The sequence below is a fragment of the Globicephala melas genome, chromosome 10, assembly GCF_963455315.2.
Source record: "Globicephala melas chromosome 10, mGloMel1.2, whole genome shotgun sequence".
In the NCBI taxonomy this organism is placed as follows: domain Eukaryota; kingdom Metazoa; phylum Chordata; class Mammalia; order Artiodactyla; family Delphinidae; genus Globicephala; species Globicephala melas.
In genome coordinates this window covers 24,335,897-24,352,513 of record NC_083323.1, presented here as the reverse complement: position 1 = coordinate 24,352,513, position 16,617 = coordinate 24,335,897, and the positions used below count along the sequence as shown (strand labels likewise).

Sequence of the window (16,617 nt, the reverse complement as noted above, 5' to 3'; positions counted from 1 at the left end):
TCTTTTTGCATGAAAAATCAAGGAAAGGTAGTTTCTAAATTTTTCTGAGATTCAGCTGAGTTTTTTTCTCCTGGCCTCCAGGTTCCAAATTCCTTCAACATTCTCTTTGTCCTCGAAATTCTGCCTTTCCTAATGCTCTTTAATCACCTGAGAAATTTTCTTTGGAAACACAAAACTTCGGCTATTTGTACCAGACAGTCTTATTCATTGAGACTAGGCAGGCTTAGGTATATGTAATTTTAAAAAATGGTTGATTCTGTACAAACTGTATTTTAAAAAATAATTCTTGTGCATAGTCAGAGTTGAGAACTACTTGTGCAGACAAGATACAATGAGGATTCTTCCATTGACCCAGAGGAAGAATTAGCGGGCTAAGCTGTAAGAGGCAGTTGCTTCTTAGAGACAATTACATTTCCCTTATTTTCCATTTTAGGAGTTGAGATGTTGTGAGGTGGAGCCTTTGGGAAAAGGGAATGCCACAGTGATGACAACCCTTCCATCACTAATCCCTGGACAGTATGGCTCCTAATAATGCTTTTCCCTAGGTATCAACTCTCTCCCTTACCCCCTACAGTGAGAATAGTGCATTACCATGAGGAATCTCCATTATTTTGACATCTTGGCAAAAAGACCATTGTCTAACCATTTAATCAAGTTTAAGTTTGATTGTTTCTGTGTAATTTGCATTTTGCTTTTGGTTTACATCTGTATTTAAGAATTGTCAAAAGAATATCATGTTTCAGGAAATTTATAAACTAGAGAAAAAAAATTACCCGTAATCTTACCGTTTTATCATCCGAACTCTACTACTATTCTTATTTAGGAACATTTTCTTCCAGGCTTTTTCATATGTATTTTTACATTTTACTTAAAATACTACAGTTTAGTATCTTGCTTTTTTTACTACCTGCTTTTTGTCCCATATTATTAAATAAAATATGAAAATCATTTCGGAGTAGGTCTTTTTTTTCATCAAGATGATGTCATCTTTGGAGTCACTCCCTGCCACTGTCTGATCTTGGGCAAGTTATTGAATGTCTCTGCATCTCCATCTTTTGTAAAGCAAAATAGCGATAGAAATCCTATCTCATAGGGATGTTTCAGATATGAAAAAATATATGTAAATTTCCTAACAATGCTTAACACATAGGAACTGCTCACTTAATAGTAGTTAAAAATAATTAATAATGAATACTATATTAGTCTTGGTGGTCCCAGGTAAACTATATTTGTCTTTTTTTAAAGAGTAAATCTAAGTATTTTTATAAACTTAGGTTTCATGTTTTAAAACTTGAATAGTTATATTTTTATGTAGAAAAGTATTCCTTTTGCCACATCATGATAAAAGAAATTGAGTGCTTTGTTAAACAGATGACGGGCTCATCTCTCTCCGTGGCAGGTCTCCTGGTACTGCATTTTGGGTTGCAAAGCAGAAGGGAGCTATGGAAAAGTAAGACTGAACAATAATCATCTCCCAAACTCGGGAGAAGCGGTACGTCGAATTAAAAAAACCTCAATGTCAGGAAATCTTACCAAAAGTCTCATTAATGACAATTGAGTGTTGTTCATTTTTCTCCTTTATGTAGTCATTATTTCAGTGAATTTGTCTGATTTCATCTTGAGTCATAACTAAAATCCAACAGTAAATGAAAAAGGTTTTCTTCCCTTAACATAAAGAGGTCACTTAATTATATTTTTAAAGACCCGTTTAATTTTCCATGCATAACTTGAAATATGTTTTTGTTAATAGATACCGGCTGATGGCAAAAGCATTTTTGAAGTAAAAGGTTTAGAAACCAATGAAAAATATATCTTTGCAGTTGCTGCTTATTGTTCTAATGGAAAGCTTATTGGTGATGCTATTGGGGAGACGACTAAACCAATTCTGGTTTACCCACCTCTTTCTGCTGTTACTGCTCGGATGTTACTAACACAGGTAGAAAAGATTTCTTCTAATTTTTTCCTCTGTTTTTTCCCGTTAAGCAGTTACTAAGTAATTTCTGATGAAAAAACAGTCACAGCAGATATTCTAAAGCTCCTGTAATATATATTTTCCATGATTGCAGTTTAGTCTCATAAAATATAAATCGTTCCTTCTCGTATTCATGAGTTTGCTTTTTACAATAACACTTTTTTTCCTGGATTTTAAATGCAACACACATTGATTTTAGAAATTTTGGAAATAAATGTTATCTGTTTTCCTGTCATCCAGAGTAGCAGTTCTTAAGCTGAAGCAATTTTGGCCCCTGGGGGGACATATATGTCAATGTCTGGAGACATTTTTGGTAGTCGCAATCTAGAGGAGTGCTGCTGGCATCTAGAGGGTAGAGGTCAGGGATGCTGATAAGCACCCTACAGTGGAAAGGGCAGCACCCCTCTCCCAGCAAAGTGTTATCCGGTCCAAAATGTCAACGGTGCGAAGGTTGAGCAACCCTGATCCAGAGATATGCTTTTCTTTGTGTGTGTATGTATACATACACACATATATATATCTACAGACAATATGTACATAGAAATATATACACATTATGTATGTGAATTTATGTATAATATATAATTTTAGTCATAGTGTACATATTATTTTACATCTGATATTTCCATTTAATACATAATTGACTTTTTTCCATTCCATTAAGTATTCTTTCAAAACATAATTTTTAACATCTGCATGGTATTGCATCTTAAAATATATCACAGTGTAGTATATGTATACACAATGGAATACTACTCAACCATAAAAAAGAATGAAATAATGCCATTTGCAGCAATGGATGGACCTAGAGATTATCATACTTAAGTAAGTCAGAAAGAGAAAGACAGATACCATATAATATCACTTATGTGTGGAATCTAAAATATGACACAAATGAACTTGTTTATGGGACAGAAGCAGACTCGCAAACATAGAAAACAAACTTGTGGTTACCAAAGGGGAAAGGGGGTGGAGGAAGGATAAATTAGGAGTTTGGGATTAACAGATACAAACTACTGTATATAAAATAGATAAACAATAAAGTTCTACTGTATAGCACAGGGAACTATATTCAGTATCCTGTAATAAACCATAATGGAAAAGAATATGAAAAAGTATATGTGTATATATATGTATAACTGAATCATGTTGCTGTACACCAGAATCTAACACAACATTGTAAATCAACCATACTTCAATAAAAATATATATATCAGTTGTTTTACAATATTGTGTTAGTTTCAGGTGTGCAGCAACATGATTCAATTATATATATGTATGTATTCTTTTCAGATTATTTTCTATTGTAAGTTATAAGATATTGAATATAGTTCCCTGTGCCATACAGTAAATACTTGATGATTATTTATTTTATGTATAGTAGTTTGTATCTGTTAATCCCATACTCCTAATTTATCCCTTTCCTCCTCCCTTTCCCCTATGGTAACCGTAAGTTTGTTTTCTATGTCTCTGAGTCTGTTTCTGTTTTGTAGATAAGGTCATTTCTGTCATATTTTATTTTTTTATTTTTATTTTTTGCGGTATGTGGGCCTCTCACTGCTGTGGCCTCTCCCGTTGTGGAGCACAGGCTCCGGATGCACAGGCTCAGCGGCTGTGGCTCACAGGCCCAGCCACTCTGCGGCATGTGGGATCTTCCCGGACCGGGGCATGAACCTGTGTCCCCTGCATCGGCAGGCAGACTCTCAACCACTGTGCCACCAGGGAAGCCCCATATTTTAGATTCTACATATAAGTGATATCATATGGTCTTTGTCTTTCTGACTTACTTCACTTAGTATGGTAATCTCTAGGTCCATCCATGTTGATGCAAATGGTAATATTTTATTCTTTTTTATGGCTGAGTAATATTCCATTGCGTGTGTGTATGTGTGTGTGTATGTATTTACATATCACATTAAACCAATCATCTGTTGATGGGCACTTGGGTTGTTTCCATGTCCTGGCTATTGTAAATAGTGCTGCAATCAACATTGGGGTGCATGTACCTTTTCGAATTATAGTTTTCTCTTGATATATGCCCAGGAGTGGGATTGTTGGATCATATGGTTGTTCTAGTTTCAGTTTTTTAAGGGACTTCCTTCCGGTTCCCATAGTGACTGCACCAATTTACATTCCCACCAACAGTGCAAGAGGGTTCCCTTTTCTCCACACCCTCCCCAGAATTTATTTATAGACTTTTTGATAATGGCATTCTGCCCAGTGTGAGATGATACCTCATTGTAGTTTTGACTTCTGTTTCTCTAATAATTAGTGATGTTGAGCATCTTTACCTGCATCCATGATTATTTTCTTAGTATCAGTTTATAGAAGTGAAGTTTCTGGGTTCATAGAGACAGACAGACCTGAGTTTAAGTTTCAGGTCCTCACATTAGCCGTGTGACATTGGGCAAGTAACCTTTATCTGTGAAGTGGAATAATAATAGTAGTTACCTCCCAGAACTATTATGAGTATTAAATGGAATTATGCATGTCAAATGTTTAACCGTAACGCTTACAACACAGTAGGCGCTTAATGAATATTATTGTTGTTCTTAATTATAGATATACTCATGAATTGACATTTTTTCCTGAAATGATTGCCTGACTTAAAACATGTCACCAGTGAATGCGATTTTAGAAAAAGTGACTCATTGACCTAAGTCTCAAGCCTGTAATTTTAAGTTTATGGTTGGCTGTAGAGCTGATGGCTCTTCTAAATTTTATCACATTTCTATTGTGCCGTTTTTTCCTCTTAATAGTTGATTAGTATTATAAGCTAAGGTCTTACTGGAATTTTATATTATCATATTTTTCAAAGAAAATTTAATTGACAGAATTGCTAGGATTTGTCTGGCATTGGTTTAGTGTGTCATATTGGCTCATGGTTTTCTGATGTTTTGATTTCTTTGGAATCTAATATATTTCCTAATTTGCAGCGATGGAGTTATTTCAGAGTGAGGGACCGAATATTTCATCAAGGTCTAATTTTTCTCCAGGGAGTGGTTTGACTCTCACGCTTTATTTGGCAGAACTTTCACTGAAAGTTAATAAAAGGAAGTCCAAGCTATACTGCTAGGATAATGAGAAGTGTCATAAAGTAATGACCTGTGTTTCTTTACTGATACTGTATTTGCAGTACTGGAGTTCATTTATGACAGTTTATGAGCATTCTCTCTCATCATGTTAAGTGGCTAAAGCAGAATTTCCTCATAAAATTTCCTCCTTAATTTAAAATTTGAGTTTAAGCTTTCAAGTTTTATCAGGAAAAGGTACCTTTCTTTTGGAATTGCAGTGAAAAATTACAATTTTTCATGAGAGTGGCTAGTTTTTAGTTTCAGGATAATTCTATTTTTAAAAAAATATTATAAAAATTTTATAGTAAAATATGGAGTTACTTCACTAAATGCCTATGATTAACTTGGTTTGGTGTTTTAGGTTGTACTTTGACTAAACATTTTTCTATAAACAATAGTAAAATCAGGTGAATCTTCACTGGATTTTCCATTAATGTAGAAAACTAGTTTAGGCTATCTGGAAAATTTTTTGAGGAAACTTTATGAATTATATATTATCTACAGATATTATCCAATTTCCACCTCTTTATAGGCTCATTTCTTTTTATTATTCCCTTTTAAGTTGGAAATGGCTAGATAATGTGATATAAAATATAGACAGTTAGAAATCTGTGAGCAGGATTTTAGGATTTTAGGCAAATTGCTTGGTCTCAATTTCCCTATCTGTAAAATGAATACAAGACCAAATGCCACATACTGCTGGATTATTGAACTACTAAATCAAATAGTGAGTGGGCACAATGGCTTGCTGAGATAAGGAAGTGAGGAATATCATTTGTTAAAAAACTGTGTGATAGACATTTTAAGATTCATTATTCCATTGATTACAGTAACTCTATGAGGTGGTATCATTACTTTCATTTCAAGTTGAAGAAACAGATTAATTTAACCCTTCTTCTGCCAATCCCATTTTATTCCAGAAAGGGTGTCTTAGGGATGTTAAGTACTGATAATTTACCCAGGGTTACTCTGGTAGTAGATGGTAAGCCTGACATTTGAATGAGCTCATGCCTTTCTACTGATCTGTCCAGGTTCCAAGGAAGTCATGTGTTCACCATCTAACATGTGCCAAGTCCTTCTAGAGCCCACCTCTCTCCCATCTATTCTCTGCCTGGGTTGGTGCTGCCCTGCTGGTCGTGATGATCAGTATGGGCAGTAGAGTTTGATGCTGGTGGCAGGAGAAAGGAAACTAAAAATCATACTTTTCTTTCCCAATTCATGTATGAATTCATTGAAACTCTTTTGTTAATAGAGGTTTGCCTTTTGTCTATGACCATTCAAAAAAAAATAGGGCTACCAGGTAAAAGGTAGTCATCCCCATTTAAAAATCTCATTAAGAAGGTTCAAATCTTCTTTTCCCTCTTATCCTCTTTCTGAACATTACCACCCTCTCTGCTCATCTGTTTATTGATGAATTCAGTGTCTGCTTTGTGCCAGGTTCTATGCTAGGTATCATTTCTTCTTCCTTTGAACTCTTGTTTGTTTTTTTTTTTTTAAATCAATCTCATCACCACAACAGTAACCCTTGTTTAGATAATTTTGACTTACGGTTTCAGCTAAGACCCTGATTGCAAGAAAGCCTTGCTTGGGGGAATGCAGCCTGGCCCTGGGAAGGCTGCAAAGTCCAGGCAGCTCCAAGTCTCATACCTCTGGCTCTCTCTCTCTACATCTGCTTTCTTTTTCTTTTTAAATATTGACTTTCCTTTCTTTTCTTTTCCATCTCGGGAGGGAAAATAGCAGCCCCTGAACTTTTTTGTGTATTCCTCAGTTTCAGTCATATACAGGGACCGACCGGCTAGCTGTGTTCTAATCTTGATTCCAAACTCCTGAAAAAGAGACTCTGATTGGCTCACCCAATGTAAGAAAGAGTCTGAACTCATTTTTAATGTTTGGCTGTTGACTTGTTTTTAAACCTCAGCCTTCTTTTTTCCCGTAGCCCCACATCTGAGCAGGCTGATAGGGAGGTCTATGAGTTCACCTTCTCCTTTGGTGCCTGCAGGAAATTTAAACGTCCCAACTGGCAGGAACTTTCACCCAGTCCTATCCTCCAGCCACTAATCAAAGCCCAACCCATTCCTTCTGCTCTGCCCAAAGCCATCCCAGACCTGCCTCTGCCTGCCCAAGGGACTCTCCCTGGGAGGCCCTTGTGTGAATAATAAACTTTCTCTCAAATTCTCCTGGTGCATGTAGTGTCATCAGCCTTAACATCAGAACCAAACTTTGGGTGTGTGTAGGGGGTCCATCCTGCTTTGCAGGGGGGGCTATAAAACACCCAGCTTGGGTCAGGCCCTCAGCCTGGGCCAGTCAATCATGCTATTGTATAGTACCGTTGCTGGCTGTCCTCTTCTGTAGGTAGGGGGAAATTATCAGGAAAAGAGGATTTTTAAGTTCATTTAACACCTTATTATTGAGTGCTTACTCTGTGCTAGGCATTGCTCTAGGCTAGTGATTCTAAAACTTGTATCAGAATGATCTGCAGTGCTGGTTAAACAGATTACTGGTCCCACCACCAGAGTTTATGATTCACTAGGTTTGGGGTAGGGCCTGAGAATTTTGCATTTATAACAAGTTCCTAGGTGATGCAGATGCTGATGGTCCAGGGACCATACTTTGAGAACCACTGTTCTAAGCGAAGTGAGCAAAATGCCGTGGTGAGAGGTAAGTAATAAACGATGAACACAGTAAAGGAATAAACTATCTAGTATATTAGAAGGTAAGTTCTGTGGAAGGAAAATGTAGAGTATGGTCAGAGGAACTGGAAATGTGAACTGGGGGAAAGGAAGGTAGAGTATAGTATTAAGTAGGGTGGTCAGAGAAGGCATCATCTGGAAGATGAGATTTGAGCAGAGACTTGAAGGAGGTGAGGGAGTGGCTCTCTGGAGGAAGAGCATTCCACAGAAGGAGCTAGAACAAAAGCCTGAAGGATTCCAGATTTCCAGAAGTGCACCTGGTATAATATAAACAGCAAGGAGACCAGAATGACTGAGCAGAGGGGCCAAAAGGATTGTTTAGGGAGGTAAAAGGTGAGTGGGTGGGTGGACAGACTTGACCTCAGATGAGTTGGGGAAGGGTGTGAGTGGTACAGATTCGGGGCGGAGGGAGATCAGAAACGCAGTTTGGGACATGTTAAGGTCAGATGTTTGTTAGATATTCGGAGAGAATTTTTGAGTAGTCAGTTAGATGTATGAATCTGGAGTTTGGGAGAGAGGGCTGGGCAGCAGAGGGGTTTGAGAGTAGTCATGTGACAACTAAAGCCATGGGGCCGGATGACAGCACCAAGGAAAGGAGTGCAGACAGGAGAGAGAAGAGATCCAAAGACTGAGCCCTGGGGCATGCTAACATAATGAGAGAGGGGAAAAGAGGAGGAGCCTGCCAAGGCAGCTGAAAAGGGATGTGTTGTAGAAGCCAAGTGTGAAGGTCATGTATCAAGGAGGAGGTCTCTCCTGTGCTTAATTGTCTCATTAGTCGTTTAGTGCTTCTTTCTCATTTTAACCTCACTCCTTCTAACGTCGGTCCTATGGGTGACTACTAGTCAACCATCTTTGAACTGGCTGGTTATCACAGCACTTCTCTGTTAGCCCACACAGACTCATGAATTTATAGACCTTAGTTTTATCATGGCATCTTTTCTTGTTTTGCAATGTCCACTGACTGAATAACATTTTTACATTTTCCCTCTTTTTTTTTAATTGAAGTGTAGTTGATTTACAGTGTTGCACTAATTTCTACTGTACAGCAAAGTGACCCAGAAATAACACTGTTTTTAAAAGGCTATATTTTAAAAGGAAAGAGCATTCAGTTATAGTTTCACCAACTCCCTTACACATCACCTGTTACCATTTTCCACGGTAAATCTTAGAATTATAATGGTGTTTTAGTGACCACTTAGCCCAACTTTTTCATTTTACCACTGTGGCCCAGAGAAGGGACCTCATCTGTCACACTAAGTCTTGGCTCTACTATTGTTTTTACTGATTATCAGGCTCTGTACAAATTATTCAACTTGTCAACGCCCCAGTCTCTTCATCTGAAAAACAGGGATGGTCATAGAGGTCAATGAGGAGTCAACACAGCATTGCTGGTAAAGTGCTTGGTCTAGTACTTGACATCTTTAAATACTTCCACCTGATTTTCAAGGCTTTCTGAAATCATGTCCCACTTTACCTAACCAATCATACTGCCTAGTTTTCTTGAAATTCTGACCTGTCTTTCCAGTCTCAAAGGCACTGTGGCAATTTCCATTATGGGACCTTTTTGAGCTTCTGTCTAAACTGTGCCCATCAGAACTTTATCCCTGCCTTGGGGTTCACCTCAAGCCCTGATTCCTCCTTATAGCCTTCATTTCTCCTTTTCTAAGTTTCCACAATTATGATGTTGTTATTTGCAATTTTTCTGTGATTTCATGTGTTTTACGTCTGTAACTTGATTACAGTTTCATGGCGTATGAGATCGTTTTAAGCTTTGAAGAATCTATCTTTACAGTGCTTAGCACAGAGTAGAAACTTCATAAAAGTTTACTGGTTGGTTGATTATGAGTACTGACTTGGCAGATTTTAAAAGTTCTGGCCCTGTAAGTTATTCCCTTGTGTGGAATACAGTCTAGCAACATGTCATCTGCATACTTAATTTAATGTATTTATTAATACTTTACATCCTACCTGCTTCCACTAAGGATTTGAAGCAGAACATAACTCATGTGGTATGATTTTATATTGTTATACATATTTGTATAGAGTGATCTTTAGAGATGTATTTAAAGAACTATGTATTTAAAGAACTATGTTCTACTCAAAGAGATAGGTAAGGTGATGACTTTATTTTTCTCCTGAGCCTCTAGGTTTTACCAGTGAAATCAGTTATTTTGCTGAATGTTGAACGTGTTAAAACACAGGATGGCTTCTTGGAAGCGTCTCTCTTTTACTCCTCACTCTTTTCAGCTGTGAACCCTTTGTTGCACAATAGCTCGGAAAGCATCAGAACCAGAGGAGAATGAAGTATATTTCATTATTTTGGGTTTGAGAAATCTGATTGTTTCTTTTGGAACAGATTGTTCATTAGAACAGTGTCTGTAGTAAATGGAGTGCACTGCCGAGATAGATGGGAATGAAATTAATTTGGCTCAGATGTGATCTTTGTTTTGCTTATGAGCATTCGAAACATCCTTACAGAGTTTCACATTTCCACGCAATTTAGAAATAAAAGAGATTTCAAAATGTGTCTGTCTCCCTTGCCAGTGGCTGTCGTTACCTTGCTGTGGCCCCGTAGAGCGGAACAGCAAATGTGAATAACTTTGTATGAAATTAGTGTGCGATAGGAGCTTCTCAGAATTCTTGTTTAAAACACACATTTCACAAATTCAAGTAATGCTTAAGGTAATGTGCTTTCTGCTGCAGGTCGCCTATCAGATTGGTAACTATGAATTGTCTAAGAAAGTTTTCTCCCCAGTTTGGGATTATTTTGTTGCTTCACCACTTCAGGATGACCAATCCATTATTAGTTTAAGCAATATAATGACTGTTACACACAGAAGGTAATTCAAAATATTCTTTTAAAAATATTAATTTGCTTATTGAAAATATAGATGTTGGCTGTGAAGCCTAGAATTAATTTATTTTCAATTTCATGTTAAGATGGTCCATGTAAAACTATTTCCAATAAGTATTTTAGTAAGTGTGTATATTCCAAAGGCTTGAGTCCTTGTTAGAAACTTCTGTGTTAGAATCAGAAAAAACACTGGAAGCATATGGATACATTCTGAATATAAGGTAATGAGGTTATGGAAAAAAATACCAAATACTAACCAAAGTAATGTCAGTTATATACTAGAAAACACGAATATGCATTGGGGACCTTTGTAACAGAGCAAGGTCAGGTTGAGGTTAAGGTTAGGGTCTGATGGATGGACTCTTGGGGTAAGAAGGCTTTTCCTTTGCTTGAGGAGGCTCCCAGGATTAGACCATCAACTGAAAATAGGCCTGTAGAAGCCTTGTAAAGCCACAGGCCATCCTTTGCCATTTTTCCTTAAGAAACCAGAGTCTAAAAGCAGCATCAGAAATGAGCATTGGTGTAATTTCAGCCCGTCTCAACATGTTCAACAGCAGTCTCCTTTACCTGCTTGTTAATGCCTGAAATTAATAAGACAAATCCTTCACCCCTCAGTCAAAGACAATAAGCTTAAAAATGCAAATGCTGGATGAGGCAAGGCATTGGTAACGCTTATTCACATAAATGTATAATTCCATTCAATTAAACAAACGTAGACTTGGTGTTTACTATGTACAAGAATGCTCAGTGCTATGGGGGATGGATTTGAGAGGGATTTCAGAGGAAGAGACAGGTCTGGAAGATTTTATGTGATTCATGGGGATAAGAGGAAGGAGTGAAAGTTGGCTGGGATTTCCAGTGATGGGAAGCCTCTGAGGTTTACTAAGGGAACCTGAGATGTGGAATAAGTTTTTGGAGGAAGAGAATGAATTTGGGGATATTTGGAGTTTAGTTTTTCCAGCAGGACGTCTTTGTAGATATATGTCCAGTAGGTAGTTGGGTATTTAGTGCTCACACTCAGGAGAGAGGTCAAGGCTAGAGACATGGAAATATAAACTGTCCATTGAGGTCATCATTGAAATTTTGACAATGAGTGATATCACCCGGGGAATGACTGTTTAGCAGAAAAGGTGGAAGGCTGGACTTGAACCCTGGGCATTGCTTACATTTAAGAGGCAGAAGCAGGAGTTGGAACCAAGGAAGGAAATTGAAAAGGATCAGTTCTGGAAGTGAAAGTCCAGGAAAGTGCATTGCCAAGGGAAGTGAGAACGTCACCACGGAGGGACTGGCCAGCAGTATTATATCCTAGTGCAAGGTCAGGCAGGGCAGTTGCTCAAGAAAATGCTGCAGAGATGTTGGGTAGGATGAAAACTGAGAAGAGGCTTTTAGAGTTGGCAATTAGGAAGACATTGGTAAGTTGAAGAGAGCCATTTTTGTGCCGTGATGGGCCAGAAGCGTTTTGCAATTGGCTAAGGAATAAATGAAAATGGAGAATAGTAACAAGAAAAGACTACTCCTGTGAAGTTTGGTGGTAAACATAAGAGGAAAGTGGGCAGAGGCTTGAGGGGGAAGGCGGTCTTAAGGAAAGAATTTTGGAGGATGGAGAGAAGGGAGCCAGCGGAGAGGGAGAGCCTGAGGATATATGGTGATAGAGCTAGGAGGATATCAGAGCACATGGGATGGGGAACAGGGGGTTCAGATCATTTCCTGTGGGGAATATGAACAAGGAGACATCAGGGATAAACGAAGTATTGCTGAGAATCACTAATGACTCAGTTGATGTTATGTAACATGCATTGTAGTAGAGTCCCATTCCTTATGGCTGAGGGCTACATTTGATTCATCTTTATATCCCAGGGCCTAGAATAGTGTCATGGTAGGTGTTGAGCAAATGCCAGTTTGAGTGGGGAAAAAAAAAGGAATAAGGAGAATGAATAAGTGAATGATTGACCATTGTGGCAGGGATAGAAAAGTCGAACGGTGACATCTATGCAAGGTCAGGCAAGTTGATTATTGCATAAAATAAGGGGTGCAGAATCTGAAGTGCTAGAGAGGTCACTGTGGAAATGACTGACCAGAGCCCGAGCTGGGTAGGGGAGGAAATAGAGCCAGGGGGAGGCGATAGTCTGGACTCATTGTGTATGTCTAGGTACTCATGGTCGTGGCGAGGACAAAGAAAGTTTAGTATATGAGTTGCAGAAGCGGGAGAACTAAAAGTCTCCGGGCAAAGACAATTTCGGAGTTTAACATGGTGGTGAAACAGATCGTCTTCAGGTGTGAATTACTGATGTCAGATCCTTTCCCGTTTTATAGGGATAGAGGGTATGGAGAGTGGAGGGACTTGAAGCTTAGGAGAGAGGGTTTGTCACCAAGTAAGGCTTAAGGGCAAGGAAGGGACTATGGAAACAAAGAAGGAAGACTACAGATTTCACGGTTGTGCCAGTGGTTGGCGCTGTTGACTGTGATTTAGAAAAGATAATTAGAAGTAACTCTGCCCCTCCACCGCCCCACCCCAAATCTCTCTGTCTCTACCTCTCTTTAACCGTGGCTGATTTTGCTATAAATAACCCTCACTTTCAGAAAGTTTATTGATTGAAATATTGGACCTATTTCCCAAACTTCTGAATATCTATAGCGATTTCATTATATTGATAGAATAGAACTTTATATATCAGAACCAGTAGTTATTTTTATGTATCCATGACATAATATGTCAACAGCTTAATTTTCTTAGTTGTGAGCTTGTTAAGAATAGTCTTTAATTTCAGTTTAAACAGCTGTGCAAGAGCAACTGTTCCACAGACTTTTGTTCCATAAACTTGTGCTGCTGTCTTGGGATCATTGTGTCGGTATTAAGAACAAATCAGTCTAAAAAGTCGAGTTCACATGCTAAATCAATGTATACCTGTAACATCATTTACTTCTTTTTGCAGATTACATTCAGATATTTTGGCAGAGAGTTCTTCAATTCTCTTATATCTTTTTCTTAGAAATATTTTTGTAACAAGTGACATTAAAATTAAAGAAGAAAATCTTTTCTGTGATAATATTAAAGGCAATGAGATTTTCGCCTCTCAACAAGTAAGTGAATTAAAGTGATTGCACATGTGCTGATTTCCCTGTGTTGGTTGATGTTTCAAGTTTATGTTCTTTGGGGATTGCATATCCTGGCTTGTGAATGGACTGAGAGGCCTTTGCATGATTGTGCTGGTTTATTTGATATTGTATGTAGGTTTCACAGGCTGGAGTTCATGGTGTTTTTCCCTTCTTTTCAATTTATATATATTTTTCCTGAATAAAAGTAGTATCAATTCAGATATCCAAAAATGTATAAAGTATAAAGTGAAACCCATTGTAGTCCTATTGCCCCTAAGAATACTACATTATTGTTTTCATGTGATTTCTCCAATTTTTAAAAGTATGCATAGACAAATATGTTATTATTTACAAAAATGGAATCATGATCTACTTGCTGTTCTGAAATTTGCCTTTTAAACACTTTTCATAATATATCTTGGACATATTTTCATGTTGGTACATATCCGTCTGCCACATTCTTTAAAATTATAATATTGCATTCCTGTGCAGAGGCAGAATTTAACTTACGTCTTATTGATAGGTCCTCAGGGTGCTTATAAACATTGCTCTTCATACATCAGCAAGCTTACAATGCTCTTGCTTTTAGTAACAATCCTACATTGTTTTTTTCAATCTAGATTGAGTTTCACTCTTCTTTTTCTCTCTTTCCTTCTTTACTCACCTTAGGTATATGGAGACTTTTGCCTTATTTTTTTTTTCTTTTACAGTTGCTTTTTCCTATCATCCACTTATTCATTAATTAATTAACCAGTAACTTGTTACATGAGACTGTGCCAGTTTCTGTGGATATGAAAGTGAAAAAAACATGATTCTTTGCCTAAGACAAGTTCACAGTCTTGTAGAGCCCAAGCATTCACAGCCATCTACCTGTTCCTAATACATTGCATTTAGTTTCTTTTTTTCATAATCTAGTCTGAAAATAAGGACAATGTTTAAGTACTTAAGTGAATTCCAGAATGCTAGACTACCATTCTGATAATAATTTGCTGTGTGGAAATTTCTGGTTGCCACTCATACTGTTTTCTGTGTTCATAATCTTGTGTGTGTATACAGACAAATAATGAAATCTTTCTCCAAGAAAGAGAAATAAGGAATAAGATAGCATTCTTACTCTTTTTAAGTGGCGTTTAATCACACAAAGCCTAACTTTACATTTTACTTTAAGTAGCAGAAGTATAACAGAAGATTAGTTTGGTCTATTGAAAATTTACCTTTTTTTTTTTTTTTTACAGTAGCAGAAGTATAATAGAAGATTTAGTTTTGTCTAGAGTAAATTTACCATTTTCCCACAAATCCAGGAGGGAAATAAGACACTGTTAATCATGTAGGACCAATATTACAGCAATATTATATTTTAATTATTATTTGTTATAGTTTATGTTTTTGAAAAAGCTAGATTTTTTTCCCTAAACTATAGCCAAGATTTTATCTTACCAATTAAAAAAGATTGGTTCCTTTTCTGTCACTAGTGGTATTTGTATTGTAATTTATAAAAAATTCTAAAGTTTAATTCTAAGATCGTGTCATCCATATGTAGCATTATTGGGGAGTTAGAGTTGTTCCTGAATTTAGGTTTTTCTTTATATCAACCTTCCTGTTATTGTTAAGCCACAAGGATCACATTTCCTATCCTTTCTTCTCATTAGAGACACATGAGTTAAGTACCTGATGTTCAACTTGAGTAACAATACCTGTTCCTTTACAGATTGCTAGACTAACTGAATGTGAGAGAGTATTAGTGGCATTGGAACTGAGCAACTACCTAAATGATTCCAGTTATGCCCTTCAAGCTGTTACTCAATGTTATGGCCTCCTTGCTCCTATCATCTATCACAGTATTGTTTTGGTACCTGTTGTACGGGTAAGGGTATTTTTTTCCGCCCAGATAAGGGTATTTTACAAAGGAAACTCAATAATGCATTTTGGAAAAGAAAAAGCAATGTGTCCTTACAAAGTACAAATAGGTCAAGAGCAAGTATTATGAAATTTCATGAGTTAACTGAAAAACGTCTTAATAATTTAAAGTGTATATCTGGGCGAATAGCAATAAGGACTTAAAATGTGTTTCCCTGAAAAGTCAGCCCCATTGCTGTCCATATTTAAATATTGGCAATATACTTTTCTAGGTTTTTTAAGTTATTTCAATTTTTATGTTCTTGTGATGTTAGAAACAACAATATTTATTCAAAGCATATCGTGAAAGCCATCATCTAGGGGGAAAAACTGATGGATGACCCAGGAGAAAAAAGACTTGATGTCTCTGTGATGGAGTTGGAATTTTTGGAAAAAGGGTAGGTGGGACCTGGCTGAAGGGATTATATTAGTTGTCTGTGCTTCCTAACAAATCACTATAAACTCAGTGGCTCAAAACAACACCCATTTACTATCTCATAGTCTCTGTAGGTCAGGAGGCTGGATACAGGTTGTCTGGATCTTCTGATCAGGGTCTCATCAGGCTAAAATCAAGGCGTTGGTCGGAGCTGTGATCTCACCTGAGCTTCTGGGTTCTCTTCCAGACTCATTGGTTGTTGAGAGAATTCATTTCCTTGTGGCTGTGTGATGAGGTCCTTAGTTCTGAAGGGCTGGCTACCAGTGCCCTGCCACATGGCCTTCTCCACCACATGGCAGTTTGCTTCTTTCAGGCCAGCAGGGGAGTATCCTCTAAGATGCACGAGGAGTCTTATATAATGTAATGTAGTGATGAGAGCGAGCATCCCATCACAGGTCCTACTCGCCCTCAAGGAGAAGGGATTATACAGGGCTTGTACACCAGGGGCAGAATCTTGAGGACTGTCTTAGAATTCTGCCTACCACAGGAAGCAATGAGAGAAGTAAGATTTGACTGCTGATGCTTACACAAAGTCATCACTATCACCATCGTTGGCTGTCACCATCATCATTGACTCAGATTTTGAGAATCAAGAAGAT

At 37.6% G+C, this 16,617-nt stretch overlaps 1 protein-coding gene across 1 annotated transcript in view; it reads left to right on the top strand.

Moving 5' to 3' along the window:
- The window catches only part of CFAP54 (cilia and flagella associated protein 54), a 310,172-nt gene that overhangs the window by 85,004 nt on the left and 208,551 nt on the right, over positions 1-16,617 (top strand). Inside the window, exons 21-25 of the mRNA XM_030856338.2 lie at positions 1,400-1,492; positions 1,751-1,936; positions 10,440-10,576; positions 13,524-13,671; positions 15,395-15,550. Of these exons, the coding sequence (XP_030712198.2) occupies positions 1,400-1,492; positions 1,751-1,936; positions 10,440-10,576; positions 13,524-13,671; positions 15,395-15,550 (720 nt within the window). The remainder of the gene's footprint in view (positions 1-1,399; positions 1,493-1,750; positions 1,937-10,439; positions 10,577-13,523; positions 13,672-15,394; positions 15,551-16,617) is intronic.